A 21,390-nucleotide genomic window follows, 5' to 3' on the forward strand; every position below is an offset into this window, starting at 1 on the left:
ACAAACGTCTTGTGTGAACAGGAAGTTCCGTGTCGTTATGGTCTGCAGTAATATACTTCACCACCAGAGGGGAGCATTGCTTTGATTATCGGTCATTTGTGTTTCTTTTGGCTACCAGTCATCGTATTTACGCTGTCATCAGACAAACAGTCACAGAAATGACTGAAATTAACTGAGTTGAGCTGAATTGAACTGTCAGTTTTAGAAAACTTTATTTAACCCTTTCATTTTGACCTATCTTCAGTGACACATACCCTGTCAGTGATATATTAACAACTCTGTCTGTATCAAAGGCACGCTTACTGACTGATAATATAAAACAGTTAAAAATGTACTATGTGTGGCCGTCTCATGAAATGTCCGTCGTGAGCCACCGTAGGACAGAGTAAGCCCTAGCTCCTCCCACTTCCTGATTGGTAATTAGTCTGGGCCAGTACATAAGCGACCACCATTAGATGCCTCCTTTCTCTCTATGACCCCCAGGCTATGTTAAGGTTTGACTTGGGGGTCACTAAATTGAGGCCCATTTGCGATGCGTTCACCTTGTGCCCTCTCTCTTTGACTCCCAGGTTTCGGTCCAGCTACAGGGATTCCTGGTTCCCCGAAAAGCTTGCATGGCTGTTGACCCTCGCTGCTGTTTTGTTTGAGTTATTTTATTTACTTGTATTCTTGGTTTTGTTTGCTTTTGTTTACATCATTTTGTGCTGCATGGTTTTGTTTTATTTTGCTTTTGTTTTGCATTGTGTTGTGCTGCTTGGCCTTTGTTTTGCACGTTTAGTTCTTAGTTGACGGCCTACAAGGATATTAAGACATACCTTTTGGTTGTTTTTTTTAGATGTGTTGGGACGTCCTGTATTTTTATGATCTGGTTAAGTGCTACAATAAATGTTATATTCTTTTGAACTGTTCCTTTCGTGTCCTGAAGTCACCCACCCACATCGATCGTTAGGGCCCAGTGCTCGGCTCTTGGTTACATTTGTAAAATGTAACATTTGTGTGAAACAAAATCCAGCCTTTATACAAACTTGAGTCTTTCCCCAAACCCTGAAACCAAATCATATCATAAGGAACTTGTATTGAAGATGGTGGCAAATCGTTTAATTTTTTAAATTGAACGCCCATTATGACACAAAAAATTAAACGTTTGTAATGTACAGAATATTATGAGTTGAAACGGTTAACAGTCAAAATGAAATGTGAATACATGACAGCAAATTATAATTCTCATATTGCTGATATATATCTTATTTCCTCTAATGTGTATTGGGAGGATTGAGATGGTGTCAGTAACCCAAGAGGGGGTAATTGACATGTTTTACTTTTCAGGAAGAATCACTATTGGGTCCGTCTCCATGAATATAGATTATGACTTTGTTTTCTGTAACACACACACTTTACTTAGTGGATATTTAGATAACATGTGTCTTATCATTGATTATTTTATAGGAAGATGGCCTGAAACATCATTACAATAAAAGAAATGTAGCCAGAGTGACAGACTCTCGTAATAAAACCATTAACATCTTACATTCACAAGCATGTAGTCAACTGGAACTACTGATGATGATCATTATTTATTTTACATAATGCTCTAACATTTAAAGAAACTATCACATTAAACACATTTTTTCTTGATGTTTAGACCATTTGTGTGTTATTGTCACACAAGTTGAATATTTGAGCAAGTCATATGCAGCCCATACAAAGACTATGTTTACGTGATATATATAGAATAAAACAGATGCACTATTATGTCTTTAAACTCACAAGATGCAAGGAGAACTTAAGCAACTAAATGATCTCTAGTTCATTATTTATAGCGACATAAGATAGTGTAGTTATGAGTTTAATGTTGTGAGGCTTTTTTATTTAAGTGCTGACACAATTGTATTGTACATCAAATATTGTTTTATTGATTGTGTAAAGTTCCTTTGTTATATTTAAGTTGATTAATATATAGTGGAGAGCAGGTGAGACAATTTAATTGGAGTTATCTGGTGTTTAGCAAAGTAACAGTGAAATCTAAACCATTTAGCACAAAACATGTCAAGTTGTTCATCCTGTACGATCACTTTTCAAATCATAATCTCATTGTAGAAACTTGAGGATTTAAAGTTTCAAACACAAAAAAAAAATGAATATTGCATATAATTAAAACATATATTGCACACTCACAGAACACTTACACACATCCACAAAGGGAGAAAGTCCATCCGATATGCAAACATGAATGAGTAACCTTTACAATGGTGCAGTGATCATTTGGAAGTCAGATGTGAGGGTTTTTTTCTCTTACATAAGCCTGGATTCATAAGCAACACCACAACATTCCTGAACAATTTCTAAGAACGCTCATTGTCTGGCACAAGATTCAGGGTCAAAGAGAAGGACAGCTATTTTCTTTAAAGAACTCGTTCCAGGGGAGAGAATGATAAAGGAAGCGCTGATTGGGATTCTGTGTGGTACCGCCGTACTGACCGCGGGTATCCTAATCGGCCACTATGGTATCACCAAGAGCAACGGCTCCGCGCCGTCCTGGGTGAATGATGTGGCGAAGGACGTGGACGAGAGTCTCATTGAGGAGTTTTTGTCTGAGGTGGACAACATCCAGATTCAGGAAAACCTCCGGTGAGTTGGTGAATGTTCACATTCAGAGCATGTTGATACACATTGTGTCAAAACGTTTTTAAAAGAAAAGAAAATATGATTGAAAAAAGGGTAAGTGTAACAAAAAGAGGTGGTGCTTAAGTAACTTAAAATAAGCAATACTTTAGCATATTCCGAAAGGTTTCTTGAGAAACAACAGGTCACTGTATCCCTATGTGGCGTCCCCAACAAACCGTGTGACATGTGTTATGATCCTTTTAGCTTTTAAACAGTGAATTATCCAAAACATGACGGGATTAAACATGTATCCTTTATCCTCATCCACCTCCACAGGGAGTTGACCAAAGTGCCACACATGGCCACCACAGCTGGAGACGAGAAGACAGTCCAGTTGATGCTAAAGAGATGGCAGGACCCCGAAACGGGTCTGGACCAGGCCTGGAGAGAGGAGTACAAGGTCTACCTGTCTTTCCCTGACCCCAAGAACCCCAACAAGGTCACTGTAGGTGAGTCATTCAAACATCAAAACATTACTAGTTTCCTCCTCTTTCTTTAAAAAAAGATTAAACAGACACAACAAATGGAACTCCACGTTGAAATGTTACGCCTCATGCCTACTTTCAGCTCCAGACTTTATTTACACGGGTCACATGACTTTGGCTTATTTAATATCTATTAAAGTGGATGCATTATGACAGTTTACATGTATGCTGTTTTCAGATATTTTCATAGTTTATAATGAATGTGTATTGCTCTGTTGCAAGTGGATAAATTAAAATCTTCTGAAAAAAAGGTTCCACACTACGATGGTCATAACTTCTGAAACAAAAACATTTAAGCTTCAGGCTGGGAAACGGTAATATGAGCTCGCCTCAGCTGTATGCGGTGAACTGTCTAAATATAACAGGTTCATAATGTTTTTGATTGCTGCTGAAAATATATATTTATTGAGTCAATAACTTTGCATTCCAACTTTCAAAGAAAAGGGTACCTAATCTAAACAGGGGATGTTTTGTGGTGTTATGGCAATGAGGAGATTATAATTCTGCCAGTGTCCCGCTGAGTTTCACTGCACATACTGGCAGACCATTCACAATGAGTTGTTTATTTCAGTGAGCTCCTCTGATACTGTGCTGTACACTGCGAGAGAAAAAGAGAAAAGTTATACTCCGGACCAAGACGATCCTGAGGTGGTTCAGCCATACGCTGCATACTCCCCTGCTGGACAGCCAAAGGTAAATCTCAAATTCTGTTTAAAGACCGCTGATCCTTCAGTATGTCATTATTATTATCTGTCATTATTAAATGTAAATCATAAAAATACCTATATAAATATAATTTCACTTACAAATGATTCAAGAGGTTAGGTTGTATTGTTTTCATGCTGGCACACTGATCTCCTAGAATAAATGTATTGAGTGGGATACATAGAAGAGTCTGCAATTTGTGCTAATGCTGCCTGGGCGTCCTGTTGTAAAGTCAATTTAACTTTAAAGCTGCACAAATAATTTATTTGATGTAAGGAAAGTAAATGTAGTTCCCTCTGTGATTTAACTTTGACACCACTTGATGATTTTCACCCATTAGTCAATGCAGTATTGTTAGGAAAAACAATCAAAGGAGGCAATGTTCCAACAAGAATATGCTGACAACCTTTGTCAAACAATGAAATATAGTCACAGAAAAAAGTCTAGTAGGTTATTACACAGATAAAGTATATAGATGGTGAAATAAAACTAGAGATGTGTTTTATAGGGCTTTAAATGAGGCATACATAATGTTGGGAAAAGTAATTTACAGACAAAATCACATGATTGTCCCTCTGACAGAAGAAAAATAAGACATTTATTCGGATGTAAAACATCCCAGTTAAGTGGTGCAACAAATGTAGATCTCGGAAGGGAAAGAGGAAAAGACATAGGAGAAAAAAACAATTGGGATAATTGCTCTTTAGTCAAGGTCAGGTATGACTTTACAAGTGCCACTAAATTGCATATTGCACAACAGATCATCAAAGCTAAAACACTTTGAGAGGTTGACTGCATTGATAAGCCATCAGGAGCCCGTCTATGTATTTTTTTCTTCCGAATTATCATTCCGCTGTGTGGATCTGAACTTAATCCTGGTATAACTTCACCATCACTTGTGTTGCTTTTGTTGACCAATTGTTGTCGTTTTGCTGATGGTTTTAGGGGAAACTGGTGTACGCCAACCAGGGGAAACCAAGCGACTACGAGAAGTTAAACGAGACAATGGATCTGAGAGGAACCATCGCAATCACCAGATATGGAGGAGCAGGAAGAGCTGCTAAAGTGAGTGACTTCTTATCAGTATAATGTATGAGTGCGTTTTTAAAAAAAAGGCAGAGACCAAACCTCCGTACCAAAAGTGGCAGTTGCTAATGAGCTTTGAGTGCTTTGGCAAATGTCATCAATACAATGAACACCTCTAATCTTTCAATGACTGCTTTTATTGAGATCATGGAAGGTGAAGAAAAAGCAATATCACTGAAAAAGAGTATCCACTGAAAACAGAAACTGATCACTGCATCATGACTACTTATGCTGATTTATTGAAAACAATATGTAGAACATTATCTATGAGTAGTTTTAAAATCCAAACAACGAAAAGTATAAGTAGATGCAATAGAAAAATACAAAATGTAATGTTGCAAATCAGAAAGAGGTGGGTGACGCTAATTAGCAGGAAATGATCCCCCAAACTTCAGTTTATCACTCTAAACATCAGAGTTTAAAAACACTGAGGTGGTGTAATACCTGTGTAACATAACCTTGTAAATACAATTTTAAAACGGCACTTCCCCTTTGGGCACTGATCCTTACATTTCAATCACCTTTCTTTACAATTGCTTCAGCTGATTCTTTGACAGCACCATGAAGCACACCACATACAATTTGTCTGTGGGTCACCTCTAAAATCCAAAACAACGATCATTTTATCAAGTTGATGCAAATACAAAATACATGAAAATATTAAATGAAGTCGTCAAAAAATAGAAGTTGTCTAATTGTATTGACATCATTACTGACTCAACAATACAGAGAGATGGTTTGTCAACCTCAACAGTGTTCACATTACACTCATATTACTGAAGTATATTCTATAAACAAAGAGTGTCAAACATTTGCATGAACTGAACTCGAGAACAGAATATCTTTTATGTATTTTTCAAATAAGAGGCTACTTGTCTAGATGTACTCTTATATGCCTTGTTAATTGAGACGCCTCAAAGTATGTTTTCCCGCAGGTCTTGCAGAGGTATGGCTTCTCCCCAGTGTGGGCTCTTCTTATGTGAACCAACAAGTTACTATTATGTCCAAAACCTTTTCCACATGTTTGGCAAGAAAAGGGTGTCTCACCTGTGTGTGTCCTCATGTGGTATATCAAGTGACTACGACATCGAAACCCCTTTCCACATGTTTTGCAACAAAATGGCTTCTCACCTGTGTGTCCCCTCATGTGGACCATCAAGTTACTATTATGTCCAAAACCTTTTCCACATGTTTGGCAAGAAAAAGGCTTCTCACCTGTGTGTATCCTCATATGAACCATCAACTCACTCCTACATCGAAAACCTTTTCCACATGTTTTGCAAGAACAAGGCTTCTCGCCTGTGTGTGTCCTCATGTGGCGTATTAAGTTACTACTATATCGAAAATCATTCCCACATGTTTTGCAAGAATATGGCTTCTCATTTGTGTGGATTCTTAAATGAGCCTTCAATGTTGATGAATGACTGAATTGTTTCTCACAGTACTTGCAAGGATGTGGCTTATCACCTGTGTGTGTTCTCAGGTGTACATACAAATACGACCTGGACTTGAAAGCTTTGCCACACATGTCACATTGGAAAAGTGCTTTACCTGTTTGAGTAGTACGGCGAATCTTTAACAAGTTCCCGTCTCCACAGTGACTTATTTTTTTGTGATGTTTTTTCTTTGGTTCTGGCTCTGCATTTCTGATTGATTCAGAGTCTTCATGCTCACTTCCTTCCTGATCTGGGCTCTCGGGTACATGAGAGATGTAAGAGAGGAGCTGCTGGTCAACTGTTGGTTCTGGTTCACTGAGGTCATTCTCCTCATAAGTAGGAGTCAACATGAAGGTCTCAGTCTCCTGCTTCAGCGCAAGCTGCTCTCCCTCCTGACTGGTGCAGACTTCCTCCTGTTCCTCTTTAATCTGTGGAGGCTTTGTGTCCTCTTGGTCCAGACTGAAGCTCCTCTCCTGAATACAGAGCTGCTGCTCACAGAAAATCTCTTCTTCTACTTCCACCTTGAATACTTGTTGCTGTGGGAGCTCTAGAGGGACAGAGAACAAAAGGATGGTACAATTAGGTGAAACCAGAACCAGTTCTTCCCTCACACTAGAGAGAGTTGCTTAAGTTTGCAATATACTATTAAAAGCAAGCACAATGTTCTAGCTATATAATGTTAACATTCAGCGAATAATTAAATACAACCGTAGACAGGAATATCAAAAAATGGTATTCTTTGGCTGCCTCACCTCATTGTACCAACCTGTACCATCTGCATGAATCTATGTGACTGCAGCATTAATTAATACCAGTAAATTAGATACAATTCCTCTCTTTAGTGGAATTAATATTATTACATTTCACACACCTATCCTGTGTAGCCTTATTTCAGGTTTCCAAACGATGTCCAAGAGTCTGCGCTGTCGGTCAACCTCTTCCTGGTACTCAAAGATAGTTGTTTTAAAAACTCCGAATATTTCCTCAGCAGCGACAGAGAGTCGCTCCTGGACAAACTCTCTTAAATACTGAACTGACGACATTGTTGTTTTACCTCGCAACGACTACAATATCGTTTTTCCGCTAACTGAGCAGCGAACGTCAAACTGAGCAGCTAACGGCTGGCGCGTGTTGTTTACTTCCGCCGGGTGCGACACCTTTAAAGTTCCGACAGTAGAAGCGGATTGTTGTCTTCTTCTTCTGTGGTGTTTAACGGGAGCTTGCATCCTTTTTGTTGCATTACTGCCATCTTCCGGTTCCCAACTACTACACTTTCCTCATCAGTCCTGTTGCTTGCAAAAGTTTGCCAATCATCTTCTCCCAGCTTACCAGGTCCCCACTGTAGTATATTACTTAGCTCTCTTCCTTTCATCCCTTGTCTTTCCCTGGCTTCTTTATAGAGACAATAACAGCCTCCTTCCAGCTTGGTATGCTACCTTCCGCCAACACCCTATTATACAAGGTTAGTAACTTATTCAGCTCATCTCCACTTAATTGCTTTACCATATTATAACATATTTCAATGTTTCCTGGGGCAGTCATTCCAGCTTTATCCACTGCTCTTTTTAACGCTCCCAATGTAAATGGCCCACTCAATTCATCTTCAGTATTCTCCTTCGTCAAGGCCTCTCTATTTTCACACCTTGTCCCCTTTCTTGTTTGTTTTCCTTCAACAGACAGATTGTTATTGGTGTGTATCTTTACAAACGTATTAGCGAATGTCTCTGCTTTCTCTTTATTAGTCACCGCTACCTCTGTTCCAGCTTTTAGCACAGGATAACTCCACTCTCTTCTTTAGCCTCCCATCTTTCTGATCATTCACACTTCTCATCTTGGAGTTGTATTTCCATCCAACTGTGTCTTTTTAGCTTGTCTTATTGTCTTTCTCACTAATGTCTGAGCTTTTTTTACTGTATCATATGCTGAAAGTTACAAGTTCTTTTCATTCACTTGAATGCCGTTTCTATTTTTAATTGCCTCTTTACAGGTATTGTTTCACCATGGCACTGCTTTTCTGCTTGTTTTACCTTTACTTTTTGAGATAGAATCTAGAGCAGTTGCCATAATTCCTTCTGTTATTATATAATTTAAAATGTCTATAGGCATATCATCACTAATCTTACAGTATACCTACTGTTGAACAGTTTGTTTGAAAAATTGTTACTCGACACCGGCTGTAAAATCATTAATCAGGCCATTTATTCTTTGCAAAGAAGGAGCAGTCAGTGATACGTGTAACCTTACTAATTGCATATACAAGTCTGCTCTCCGAATAAGCGGAGAGTTAACATCTTGAATACATAAAACACACAATCAACAGAAGCTCTCATGATGTCTCGTGACACTGATCATGAACCTTCCTTCCATCATCCCATAGATATGTTTCAAGCCATAACAGCAACAATGATGTGTATTGTCTTTAGACCCGAACATACAGATATAGCAGATCACTCGACTACCAAACTAAACTTTGTGTAAGGGAAAGTTAAAACCTTAGTCATAATTAGGGTAAAGTTCACCCAGGAGTCACAGGCCATCAAACATCTTGTAATCAGAGGAGAATATTTTTTTCCCTAACACACTTCCTATCAGCTACAGGTTGTTTTTCTTTTCTTTTGCCAGTAACTACAAATATTTCTTCAGCAGCAGCACTTTGGCGCTCATTTATAAACTCTCTCAAATAATTAACGGAGTGCATTGCTGCATATTAACAAATGAAATAAAACCTATATCATCTACCTATGCATGTGCGTACAGGTAAGGCAACAAGCGTGTGTATTCTTTTCTTCCACTGACTGTCAGGTTAGAGCGGAGTTCTCGTTCTTCTCTCGGTTTAAACGTTAAATCGTTTTTCACACTGATGCATAGTTTACCAAGAAAGAATATTGAAGGCACTATCAATTTTTGTTTGTAAAAAGCTTAACCAGCAAACTAACTTTTGTGGTTTAATAAAGGTAGTCATCTCCGAAAGTACAATATTTAAAATGTAATAAAGTAGAAAGAATCAAAGTCAAAAGAACCAACATTTATTTAAATAAAACAATTATGTTTAAGATTTCATGTGGAATTTAAATGAAATCTTAGCCATCTGAGGACAAAGTTGTACATCATTACTGTATTTGAGTACATGTAGTTACATTCCACCACAGCTTGTTCAACATGAGGCCGCTCCACTGATCAAACTATCGTATCAGCTGCGGTAATGAATCATCAATTAACAATCTGCAGTCGGTGAGCTGCCACATTAGAACACCTCTTGCATGGTATAACTTAACACTCATAAAAGAACAGTTCTTTACTTTGACTACTTTTACTCTTGATGTCAGTGAGACACTTGTGCAGCCTTGATGAACATGTCATACTTAAAGCTTTAGACCTCAGTGTGAATCTCGTATTAATCAATTCAAAATTTTATTATCAGATATATACATGAGGTAAAATGAAAAAAATAAAAGAAACTGCATTTTGCTGCCCACTTCCCTTTGAGCACTGATCCTTACAGTTCATTGACTTTTCTTTACAATTGCGTCGGCTGATTCTTTGACAGCACCATGAAGCACACTACCTACAATTTGTCTGTGGGTCACCTCTAAAATCCATAACAACAATCATTTTATCAAGTTGAGGCAAATACAAAATACATGAAAATATTAAATGAAGTCATCAAAAAACAGAAGTTGTCTAATTGTATTGACACCATTACTGACTCAAAAATACAGAGAGATGGTTTGTCAGCCTCAACAGTGTTCACGTTACACTCATATTACTGAAGTATATTCTAAAAGCTGATTCTAAAAATAAAAAAGTATCAACATTTGCACGAACTGAACTCGAGAATTGAATTATCTTTTATGTATTTTGCAAATACGAGGCTACTTGTCTGTATGCAATCTTATATGCTTTGTTAATTTAGACGCCTCAAAGTATGTTTCCCCGCAGATCTTGCAGCGGTACGGCTTCTCCCTAGTGTGGGCTCTTCTTACGTGGAGCATCAACTCACTACCATCTCGAAAATCTTTTCCACATGTATGGCAAGAAAATGGCTTCTCACCTGTGTGTGTCTTTATGTGTCTCATCAGGTTGCTATTACGTCCAAAATCTTTTCCACATGTTTCGCAAGAATACGGCTTCTCATTTGTGTGGATTCTGATATGATCCTTCAATGATGATACCTGACTGAATTGTCTCCTACAATAGTTGCAAGAAAAAGGCTTTTCACCTGTGTGTGTTCTATTGTGGCGCATTAAGTCACTAGTACATCGAAAATCTTTTCCACATGTTTTGCAAGAAAACGGCTTCTCACCTGTGTGTGCCCTTATTTGGTCCATCAAGTGACTACGAGATGGAAAATCTTTTCCATATGTTTTGCAATAATACGGCTTCTCACCTGGGTGTGTTCTCAGGTGTACATACAAATCCAACCTAAACTTGAACGCTTTGCCACACGTGTCACATTGGAAAAACGCTTTACCTGTTTGAGTAGTACGGCGAATTTTGAACACGTTCCCGTCATCACAGTGACTTCTATTTTCGTGATGTCTTTTCTTTGGTTCTGGCTCTGCATTTATGATTGATTCAGAGTCTTCATGCTCGCTTCCTTCCTGATCTGGGCTCTCAGGTGATGTAAGAGAGATGTAAGAGAGGAGCTGCTGGTCAACTGTTGGTTCTGGTTCACTGAGGTCACTTTCCTCATAAGTAGGAGTCAACATGAACCTCTCAGTCTCCTGCTTCAGTTCAAGCTGCTCTCCCTCCTGACTGGTGCAGAGTTCCTTCTGTTCCTCTTTAATCTGTGGAGGCTCTGGGTCCTCTTGGTCCAGACTGGAGTTCCTCTCCTGAATACAGAGCTGCCGCTCACTGAGAACTACCTCTACCTCCTCCTCCTCCTCCTCCTCCTCCTTTTCTTCCTCCTCCTCCTTTTCTTCCTCCTCCTCCTCCTCCTCTTCCTCCTCCTGTTCTTCCTCCTCCTCCTCTTCCTGTTCTTCCTCTTCCTGTTCTTCCTCTTCCTGTTCTTCCTCTTCCTGTTCTTCATCTTCCTCCTCCTGTTCTTCCTCCTCCTCCTGCTGCTTTTCCTCTTCCTTCTCCTCCTCCTCCTTACAGACTTGTTGCTGTGGGAGCTCTGGAGGGACAAAGAACAAAAGGCATTAGGTACTACTGTGATGGTAAAGAAGAAAATGCCAACAGTGAACTCACATAAAACCAGACATTCAGCACACCGGCTGTCCCAACAGTGGACGAGGACAGGATGGAACAATTAGGTGAAACCAGAAGAGAATACCAACATCAGTATTGGATAAAATATTTGAACTTTTTTAATATTCTTCCCTCACACTAGAGAGTTGCTTAAGTTTACAACATAATATTAAAAGCAAGCACAATGTTCTGGCTATATATTGTTAACATTCTGTAAATAATTAAATACAACCGTAGACAGGAAATAGATGACTTAAATATATCGTATTCCATTGTAGCAGTATTCTTAAGTAGCTGCCTCACCTCATTGAACCAACCTTTTCTCATCTGCTGTCTACCATCTGCATGAATCTATGTGACTGCAGCATTAATTAATACCAGTAAATTAGATACAATTCCTCTCTTTAGTGGAATTAATATTATTACATTTCACACACCTATCCTATGTAGCCTTATTTCAGGTTTCCGAACGATGTCCAAGAGTCTGCGCTGTCGGTCAACCTCTTCCTGGTACTCAAAGATAGTTGTTTTAAAAACTCCGAATATTTCCTCAGCAGCGGCAGAGAGTCGCTCCTGGACAAACTCTCTCAAATACTCGACTGACGACATTGTTGTTTTACCTCCGCAACGACTACAATATCGTTTTCCCGCTAACTGAGCAGCTAACGGCTGGCGCGTGTTGTTTACTTCCGCCGGGTGCCACACCTTTAAAGTTCCGACAGTAGAAGCGGGTTGTTGTCTTCTTCTTCTGTGGCAGCTTGCATCGGCAGCTTGCATCCTTTTTGTTGCATTACTGCCATCTTCCGGTTCTCACCTACTACATTTTCCTCATCAGTCCTGTTGCTCGCAAATGTTTGCCAATCATCTTCTTCCAGCTTACCAGGTTCCCACTTTAGTATATTACTTAGCTCTCTTCCTTTCATCCCTTGTCTTTCCCTGGCTTCTTTATAGAGACAATAACAGCCTCCTTTCAGCTTGGTGTACTACCTTCCACCAACACCTTATTATACAAGGTTAGTAACTTATTTAGCTCATCTCCACTTAATTGCTTTACCATATTATACCATATTTCAATGTTTCCTGGGGAGTCAGGTTTGTGTTTTCCTCCCAAATTACTATCAGCCAAAGAGCAATTGAATTATAACACACCGTCATAAGTAGGAGTCAACATGAAGGTCTCAGTCTTCAGCTTCAGCTCAAGTTGCTCTCCCTCCTGACTGGGTCAGAGTTCCTCCTGTCCCTCTTTAATCTGTGAAGGCTCTGGGTCCCCTTGGTCCAGAATGGAGCTCTTCTCCTGAATACAGAGCTGCTGCCACGGTGTGAACCACTCACTATCAAGTACAGTTTTTCTTTTTTTGTGCCAGCAACAGCCCAAAAAGAGACTTGAAATCTTTTCCACATACGTTGCATTTGAATGACACTTTTGGATTTGCATTTCTAGTTCGACTCCAAGACTCAATGAGTGCCTTCTTTGCTTTTGGCTTCATGACTTGAAAGAGAGGAGCTTGTGGTCTTTTTTTTTCACTCCAAATTTTTCTTCTGCAGCAGCACTCTATCGCTCATTTATAAACTCTCTCAAATACTAAACTAAGTGCGATGCTGCATATTAACAAATTAACTAAAACCTACAGTATCATCTTCCAGGTACCTCTGCATGTGCGTACAGGTAAGGCAACAAGCGTGTGTGTTGTGTTTTCTTCCGCTGACACTGTTAGTCAGGTTTGAGCGGAGTTCTCGTTCTTCTCTCGGTTTTTAATCGCTTGACTGGCCAATATCAAACTGTGAACAGGAGTTTAAAACATCATATATTTTCACCATATTTCCTATGTACCACTAGCCTTGAATTACTATTAAAAAAAACATGCAAGTCTTTCACCCTCACCATTCCCCATAAGAAAAAAGAGTGGGTCTGTTGAGGTGGAACTATTTCATTTTTATAATTTTTCACACTAATGCATAATTTAACAAGAAAGAATATTGAAGGCACTATCAATTTTTGTTTGTAAAAAGCTTAATCAGCAAAGTAACTTTTGTGGTTAAATAAAGGTCAGAGTTTAAAAACAACTGAGGTGGTGTAATACCTGTGTAACATAACCTTGGAAATACAATTTTAAAACAGCACTTCCCCTTTGGGCACTGATCCTTACATTTCAATCACTTTTCTTTACAATAGCTTCGGCTGATTCTTTGACAGCACCATGAAGCACACCACCTACAATTTGTCTGTGGGTCACCTCTAAAATCCAAAACAACGATTATTTTATCAAGTTGATGCAAATTACATGAAAATATTAAATGAAGTCGTCAAAAAACATAAGTTGTCTAATTGTATTGACATCATTACTAGGGTTGCAAAATTCCGGGAATATTCAAAGTTGGAAACTTTCCACGAGAATTATCAGGATTTAACGGGAATTATCGAGAATTAACGGAAATTAACAAAAATTAACAGGAATTAACTGGAAATTTTGGGGTAATTTAACTGTATCAACCCTGTGATAAGCATGCATGTATGCAAACATTTGTAATACAACTTTTAAGAATGACTTTTTTTGACATTCCTGGACAAACTCTCTCAAATACTCAACTGACGACATTGCTGTTTTACCTTCGCAATGACTACAATATCGTTTTTCGCTAACTGAGCAGCTAACGGCTAACTGAACAGTAAACGACAGCTAACGGCACACGCGCGAGCTACTAGGATGTGGTTAGCAGACCAATCACAGCCTTGTGGACTTGCGTTGCTTTGACGTATAGTCAGAAATTTGGGGTGACGCACGCAAGCACACAAAATGGCCGATTTGACCACGCAAGGTCGGCCATGCGTGTCTTGTGTGCTTGCGTCTCTGCGTAAAACCCGAGTATAAAGGCTGAAGGCTGATTAACCTGTTTGAATTATACTTCTGCAACTCCAACTCCGGCTGGCCACGCAGTCGGATTGACGGACGTGTTTAGATTTTTTGTTCCCCTGTGTTTTCCATACGCCAGAACAGTAGGTGGCGCAACGACCGTGAGTCGACATGCACACCGACGTTCACCGATATCTCCCTCCAGGAATTCACCTCATCTGCGGGTCCTAATACTCCGTCAGACGGGTTATATAAATGCTCATATTTGCGGACCTCTTCAGCCAAACGTTCTTCAACGGGATCCATTGTTTGTGTTTCTGCTACGGCTTTTAAAAACAACGGTATTATGTTATGAAACCGGAAATGCAAAATGGCCGATTTCACCACGGTCGGCCATGCGTGTCTTGCGTGCTTCCATCTTTGCGTAAAACCTACGTATAAATCAGCCTCTAATCAGCCTTAAATCAACCTTAACGGCACATGAGTCAACAACACTAAACACAAAAAAATAATATTCCCAAAATTAAGTGGTGTTGAATGGCCTTCAGTAATAAATACAAAAAAACGATAGCAATGCTTCCAAGTGGAAATTGCAGTTAAAAGTGTAACCGAGGGGTCTTCTTGCGCCTGTAGCCTACTGTATGATCATAAGAAAACAACAACACGAGGATCGTTCGTTCAGCCAAACCGGCAACTTCTTTATTAACTTCTTTCCCTTTTTCACCACAAACATCTCTGCACCTCTCATTCGACCCCCCCCCCCCCCCCCCTTTCAAAATAAAAGCCCCGGAACACACTCGAACACTGCTTCCTAGAGCGCTGCCAAACTACACGATGCAATAGCTTACAAAATTTTATTAAAATGTGTAAATCAATTAATCATGTTTTTAATTAAATGCCATGTGTGTCTAATTCAGGCCATCAATGCAGCACCCTACGGAGTCATTGGTGTGCTTGTCTACACAGACCCTCTGGACATCAACGATGGCTTCATGTCTGACAGCAATGAGACATATCCTCACTCCTGGTACATGCCGCCATCTGGTGTGGAGAGAGGTTCTTTTAACACTCACTATGGAGACATGCTCACACCCTACCTGGCTGCCAAAGGTAACCAGCGACTTTTTTTGTATTGTATGTTTATTCTACTTTGACTTAAATACAATCCAGAGAGGGATGTTTACCACAGCTTCTAAGAGACATACAAAGATACAATCTTGTCATATACATTATTATTATGTTTTGATATTTAAGTTTTCAATATAATCTTCAAAATCATACAATATTTTGCAGAGGACACCTACAGAATTCCAACCAAGAACATCACTGGGATCCCTCCCATTCCAATTCAACCAATCGGATTTGAGGATGCCTACAGACTAATCTGGTTTGTGATGAGATGAATCTGGATGGGGGATTAATACGTTCCAAATATGGGTTGGTTGTGAATTAATTCTGACTTGTGTTTCCATTGGTCATTTCAGTGAGCTAGGTGGAACAGCTGCTCTAGCTTCATGGCAGGGAGCGTTCAACTGTACCTACAACTTTGGCGGTCCAGGGTTCAAACAAACATCTGCTTTCAACAACAGGTAGTCAACTGCCAGACAAATTCAAGCATTAGCTGCATTTTAAGTTGATCTTGAAGAATTATTAATTAACCTGTTTGAATAATAAAAGAAACATCATCAAACGGTTCATTTTTACTTCACATGTATATTAAGGCTGAAGATGACAAATATAACATTTTCAAGGACATACTAGAGTTTTTTCCGTAAAATAATTGTTTCTTCTTCATAGAATCTCCTGTTAAAGATGACACAGCAGTGTTGCTGTGGAACATTCTTTTGTCTCAATTTGTTGTTGCTTGATACTGAAATTTTCCAGTGACGTGAAACTGGACATCTTCAACAACGAAGAGTTGAAGAACTCCTCCAATGTGATGGGAGTTATCAGAGGGAGTGTTGAGCCAGGTCAGATTGCTGACCAAGTCCAAAATAGCCATTTTATAACATCTTTTTGCAAATTGTAATTACTCTGCTTTATGTCTGTAATCTGCGTCTGTACCCCCCCACCCCTCCTCTCTCTCTCTCTCTCTCTCTCTCTCTCTCTCTCTCTCTCTCTCTCTCTCTCTCTATCTCTCTCTATCTCTCTCTCTCTCTCTGTGTGTGTGTCTGTGTGTCTGTGTGTGTGTCCACAGACAGGTATGTGATCTATGGGAACCACAGGGACAGTTGGGTCCATGGTGCCATCGACCCGAGCAGTGGTACATCTGTCATGCTGGAATTAACCAGAGTGCTGGGAATGATGGTGAAGCAAGGTGAGGGCAGTCATAGGTTAATGAAAGTCCAATTGTTTTGCTTATATTGCTAGATACAATTTTAATGTCTCTTAATTTTAGGCAAATGGAGGCCTCGCAGATCCATCATCTTTGGAAGCTGGGGAGCAGAGGAGTTTGGCCTCATTGGGTCTGCAGAATACACAGAGGTGATTTGCGAATAATCCTCCAAGGAGTATGTTCATGTGTTCACGAGCAATAAAACACTCTAATTGTCAATTCAACACACTGATACAACCTTTCTTGGCCTGGTATGATCGGTAGCTAATGGTGGCTAATGTTAGCAAACTTTAAATTGACTTTCCTGTATAACAAATGTCATTTTTCTAAATTATTTACTCATTACTTGTTTAACTGTTTCACAAAATGTACCATTATTCTATGATTTAGATTTGCTTTAATGTTCTTCTTATGTGAATATGACCATGTTCTTGTCTTTTCTCCAGCAATACTTCACCAAGCTCAGTGAGCGAACTGTTGCTTACATCAATGTGGACATAGCTGTTTTTGGTAAGAAGTTCCTGCTGTACTACTTCCATCCATCCATTTTCAGCCGCTTATCCGTGGTCAGGTCGCGGTGGCAACACACCCAGCAGACCGATCCAGGCTTCCCTCTCACCCGCAACATTTTCCAGCTCATTCTGGGGGACCTCGAAGCGTTCCCAGGCCAGCCGGGAGATATAATCCCTTCAGCATGTTCTGGGTCTTCCCCGGGGCCTCTTCCCAGTTGGACGTGACTGGAAAACCTCTAATGGGAGGCGTCCAGGAGGCATCTGAATTAGATGCCCGAACCACCATTACTGACTTCTTTTGATACAAAGGAGTAGCGACAACTTGTCAGGAGTAAATAATTCCTTGTTATAGTCTTCATCCTTGGTTTCACCTGGACAGCTGCAGCCATTATAGTTGGAAAAAATATCAAAAATGTTCTCCAAACAAATAACAAATTTACAATTTTGCTTGTTTGAAGAATTATTTTTTAGTGTTTAGATGTTTTATAGGAATGTTCTTCATGCTATCTATTTGAGACGTGTATTATTTTCTGGTACAAAATCTTCCACTCCGCAGCCAACGCCACTCTCAGGGCTTCTGGGATGCCATCACTTCAGAACGTCATCTTCAAAGCCGCGAAACAAGTGAGCGCTTAGAAAAAACGTACATGTTAGTTTCTCCCCAGCATTTCAACTTTGCCACCAGGGACCTCTCGCATTAAAGTGTGTTTGTTCCCTATAGGTTGATGCACCAGGACTGGACTCCACATCTGTGTACAACAACTGGATTCGATATGCCAACAGGACAAGCCTGGCCAATGGACTCATTCCCAAGTAATGGACAGTTACACCTCTCTAATCTTCTCACAGCTTGGATTTCGTCCATTGTTTATCTAGTCCAACGAGGTTTTGTCTCAGGATTGGACTTTTGAAACAATAAGGTCAGCTATTTAACTGTTTAAATCCTGGATCAGAGTGATTGAGAATCGTGAACCCACCTTGACCATAAAATTGCCCTTCAGTAGGGAGCTAATCAGAGGTCAATAGGCCCGTGGTGGCCAACAAAGTCATAATATTACTGCAAAGGTGTAAATGCTTGGATCTAATTGTTTGCAGCTGAAAAGAAACACTCAGCCACAACAGAATGTCATGGGATACAATATTATTCTTGAACTGGCAGCACTTCAGTTGATCAACCCACATTCTTTAGTTTTGTCTTTTTGAACATTTAAGAAATCGTTGCATTGAAAATGCCCTTTGTACCTTACATGCAGTATGCAGCCTTTTCTCTGTATTGTGAGGGGATTTGCATCTTGAACACAAGTTTATTCAAGTATACCAAATGTGTGCCAATGGGACAACTCGGGGTCTCCCATGCGCTCAATACAAGATGTTTCTTGTCTTTATTTGACAGGATGGGATACTTGTCAGGAGCAGGAAGTGATTACGCTGCCTTTGTCCATTACTTGGGAATCACTTCCATGGACATTTCGTACACATACGATAAGGTATGCAAGACTGTGTTGGTGACGTATGTGGTGACGTTTGAAGCCTCGTGAGCCGGCCGTACCACGTGACTGATTCAGAAATTGGTTTGTGGGTTTGCCGTGCGATTTGAAATATAAGGGGCAGCAAAACTCAATGAATTTTTCCACCCTTCCTCTTTGTACGCCAGCTTCATCTGTGCCCTGCAAAAGGGTATTTAATAAAACAGCCAAAATAGTCTCAAAAGTCCAGCACCGTGGGAAAGTTCTTATTTTTATGAAAATGAATTCAATGTTGGATCTATGTTTTTTTTTCTTCATACAGAGTAAAACGAATGCTCGGATATACCCAGCGTACCACACAGCATATGACACCTTTGACTACGCTTCAAAGTTCATTGATCCTGGTGAGCTGTGATGTCACATACTTTTTTCTGTTTCAGTACTAAATTAAGATTATGCTTTATTTTGTTATGTCATGCACACATTTGGCACCATTTCTACTCATTTTTTTCATCTTATGTTGTCAACTCTGACAACTGGAAAGCAAAACATTTACCAACAATATATCTTGTATAACATCTCATGCTACTCCTTCCTCGTCTAAGGATTTGTCAGTCACCAGGCCATTGCCAGGACGGCAGGAAACATCCTGATCCGGCTGGCTGACAGCCTGGTGTTGCCATTAAACTGCAGTGACTATGCAGAGATTCTGGAGGACTACCTAAACACAGCAGTCACCCTATATCAGCACACACTGCAAGCCAGGCGTATCTCCATGGGTAAGCACAAGACAGTTAAAGATGCTTGAGTGATGCAGGTGAATATTGCAGCACACAACAAACCATTTAAAATGCTCTGCAGATTAATTTCATCTGAGTTTTGTTTCAAATTGTCAAAACAAGACTGCCATGTTTCTAATGACGTGAAGGTCGCTTCAATAATCATTTGACTTACTGCATTGCCTCTAATTGTTTGACCTGAGGTTGTCAATGTCTTTGATGTGAACCAAAATGGTCTATGTCTAAGGAAAAACATAAAGGCACAAGTGCTAATACAAAGTATCTGCAGGCTGCACTTAAGAACAGAACGAGTGGCAGAAGTAGCATCAGTTTCTCCAACAGTCACAGAGGATTAGAGAGGGTGAAGTCTTTGCCGGGAGGCTGCACAGCTGATCTGTGTCTTGTTTCAGAACCACTAAAATACGCAGTGGCCAGTTTTCGCAGTGCGGCTACCCATTTGGACCAGGTGATTCACAGTTCGGACCTGGCAAATGAAACGTAAGAGCACAAACATATTTTGATCTCCGATGCCGTCCAAGTAGAAACGAATGCCGGGCCAACCTCCCTCTCTGTCTCTGTCTCTTTTCTCTTAGACCTTTGAAGGTCAGAAGGATCAATGACCAGCTCATGCTGCTGGACCGAGCCTTCTTGGACCCTCTGGCCTTCCCAGATAAATATGCATATAGGTAAGATGATGATGTGTCAGTCTAAAATCCCTAAGGAGTTCATGTTGGTTCCTGGTGCTGTGTGTAAAAACTAAAGAAGTTTGCCATGTGTAGTTTGAGTGCACTATACTTGATGGCCATACGGTATATGACAGTAACAGGGATAAGGGCCTTCTAAAAGCTCAGATTTAGAGTAACAAGCTAGTGAGACGAGCAGGGGAGTCAGAGAGTAATGATCCTGGTGACACAATATAAAAACGGTTCAAGTAAATACTGTGTGCTTTAAATCCTCCTTATGAGCATACTCAAATGACTGTAGCTAAAGAAAGCATTTTTGTATAAGTTGTATTTATGCTGCATATAATGTTGCATTGTTTAGGAATCGCAGAGCTCTGCCTCTCTGCAAATCTTTTCCTCTCCGTGACCTTCTCTTACGCTCCTCTTTTTGTGCCACGTTAGGGATAATTGCAGCGAATATCCACCTCATTATGACTCAGCACATTTCATTTGTGCCGTTGCCTATCATTGTTTTATCACTCTTTATTTCCCTGTAACTCACGCAGGCATGTTATTTGGGCCTCAAGTAGTGCTGGAAAGCCAACCTTCCCCGGTCTGGCTGATGCCTATGCCAGCGCTGAGTCATCAGGACAATCCAGCGCCTGGGACAAAGTGCACTACCACCTGTCAGTCCTGAGCCAGGCCATCGAGGGCGCTGCCCACACACTGGTTGACGTCATATAGACGAAGCGGAGGAAGGAGTAAGGAACTGTCCTCGCTATGGGATTTTTTTCTTTTTTTAAGATAGGATCTGCAGCCAATGAGCACTGAACAGCTGATGAGAGTCTGGATTATATAAAGTGAGGGCATTCAGTAACAAATAAGCAAAGCTCATTGCGAAACAGCAGCACGAATGGTGTCTTCTATCGTCGTCATTTAATTACAACTATTCACTTCAGATGAACCACTGTTAATACAGTTTTAGTTTATTTTCATGTGCACACCAACTGTTCAAATTTGCTTACACTACAGAAGTACCTGTGTAATACTTTCCACATTGTGTGAACCCCATTAAGTACAACAAGAACAATAATTAAGAACAGGCAAATGCAATTGAGACAATGATCGCTAATGACATAAGAGACACAAATACCCACAATAAAAACACAGTACAATCCATTGTCTTGTCATGTATCAAAGAAAAAAGCAGTCATTGGT

General features: G+C 40.0%; 3 protein-coding genes across 3 annotated transcripts; 1 reads left to right on the forward strand and 2 right to left on the reverse strand.

Moving 5' to 3' along the window:
- Positions 1 to 2,428: 2,428 nt before the first annotated feature.
- On the forward strand, positions 2,429 to 21,390 carry naaladl1 (N-acetylated alpha-linked acidic dipeptidase like 1). Its single transcript, XM_068604690.1, has 19 exons — positions 2,429 to 2,628; positions 2,941 to 3,113; positions 3,721 to 3,842; positions 4,800 to 4,919; positions 15,336 to 15,528; positions 15,712 to 15,805; positions 15,903 to 16,007; positions 16,303 to 16,388; positions 16,616 to 16,735; positions 16,817 to 16,902; positions 17,200 to 17,263; positions 17,822 to 17,889; positions 17,987 to 18,078; positions 18,659 to 18,752; positions 19,054 to 19,135; positions 19,337 to 19,510; positions 19,921 to 20,008; positions 20,104 to 20,196; positions 20,739 to 21,390. The coding sequence occupies exons 1-19, from the start codon at positions 2,429 to 2,431 to the stop codon at positions 20,914 to 20,916; spliced, it is 2,232 nt and encodes a 743-aa protein (XP_068460791.1). The 3' UTR covers positions 20,917 to 21,390.
- Positions 5,053 to 7,509, reverse strand: LOC137805041 (zinc finger protein OZF-like). Its single transcript, XM_068604696.1, has 2 exons — positions 7,248 to 7,509; positions 5,053 to 6,923 (listed from the first exon to the last, which is right to left on the reverse strand). Exons 1-2 carry the CDS (start codon positions 7,417 to 7,419, stop codon positions 5,809 to 5,811), a joined length of 1,287 nt encoding a protein of 428 aa, XP_068460797.1. The 5' UTR covers positions 7,420 to 7,509; the 3' UTR covers positions 5,053 to 5,808.
- On the reverse strand, positions 9,387 to 12,254 carry LOC137805151 (zinc finger protein 436-like). Its single transcript, XM_068604947.1, has 3 exons — positions 12,004 to 12,254; positions 11,383 to 11,492; positions 9,387 to 11,274 (listed from the first exon to the last, which is right to left on the reverse strand). Exons 1-3 carry the CDS (start codon positions 12,173 to 12,175, stop codon positions 10,249 to 10,251), a joined length of 1,308 nt encoding a protein of 435 aa, XP_068461048.1. The 5' UTR covers positions 12,176 to 12,254; the 3' UTR covers positions 9,387 to 10,248.

The sequence above is a fragment of the Clinocottus analis genome, unplaced genomic scaffold, assembly GCF_023055335.1.
Source record: "Clinocottus analis isolate CAN_PGR_092001 unplaced genomic scaffold, fCliAna1.0.p SCAF_7, whole genome shotgun sequence".
Taxonomy (NCBI): Eukaryota; Metazoa; Chordata; class Actinopteri; order Perciformes; family Cottidae; genus Clinocottus; species Clinocottus analis.

Bases quoted from the DNA above. Each gene is read 5' to 3' on its own strand.
- naaladl1 (XM_068604690.1), top strand. From the start codon at position 2,429: ATGATAAAGGAAGCGCTGATTGGGATTCTGTGTGGTACCGCCGTACTG. The intron at 16,389-16,615 runs GTCAGATTGCTG...GTGTGTCCACAG, and splicing joins CAGAGGGAGTGTTGAGCCAG to ACAGGTATGTGATCTATGGG. The intron at 19,511-19,920 runs GTAAGCACAAGA...GTCTTGTTTCAG, and splicing joins AGCCAGGCGTATCTCCATGG to AACCACTAAAATACGCAGTG.
- LOC137805041 (XM_068604696.1), bottom strand. From the start codon at position 7,419: ATGTCGTCAGTTCAGTATTTAAGAGAGTTTGTCCAGGAGCGACTCTCT. The intron at 6,924-7,247 runs GTGTGTGAAATG...CTGTCCCTCTAG, and splicing joins AATAAGGCTACACAGGATAG to AGCTCCCACAGCAACAAGTA.
- LOC137805151 (XM_068604947.1), bottom strand. From the start codon at position 12,175: ATGTCGTCAGTCGAGTATTTGAGAGAGTTTGTCCAGGAGCGACTCTCT. The intron at 11,493-12,003 runs GTGTGTGAAATG...TTGTCCCTCCAG, and splicing joins AATAAGGCTACATAGGATAG to AGCTCCCACAGCAACAAGTC. The intron at 11,275-11,382 runs CAGGAAGAGGAA...GAGGAGGAAGAA, and splicing joins AAGAACAGGAAGAGGAAGAA to AAGGAGGAGGAGGAGGAGGA.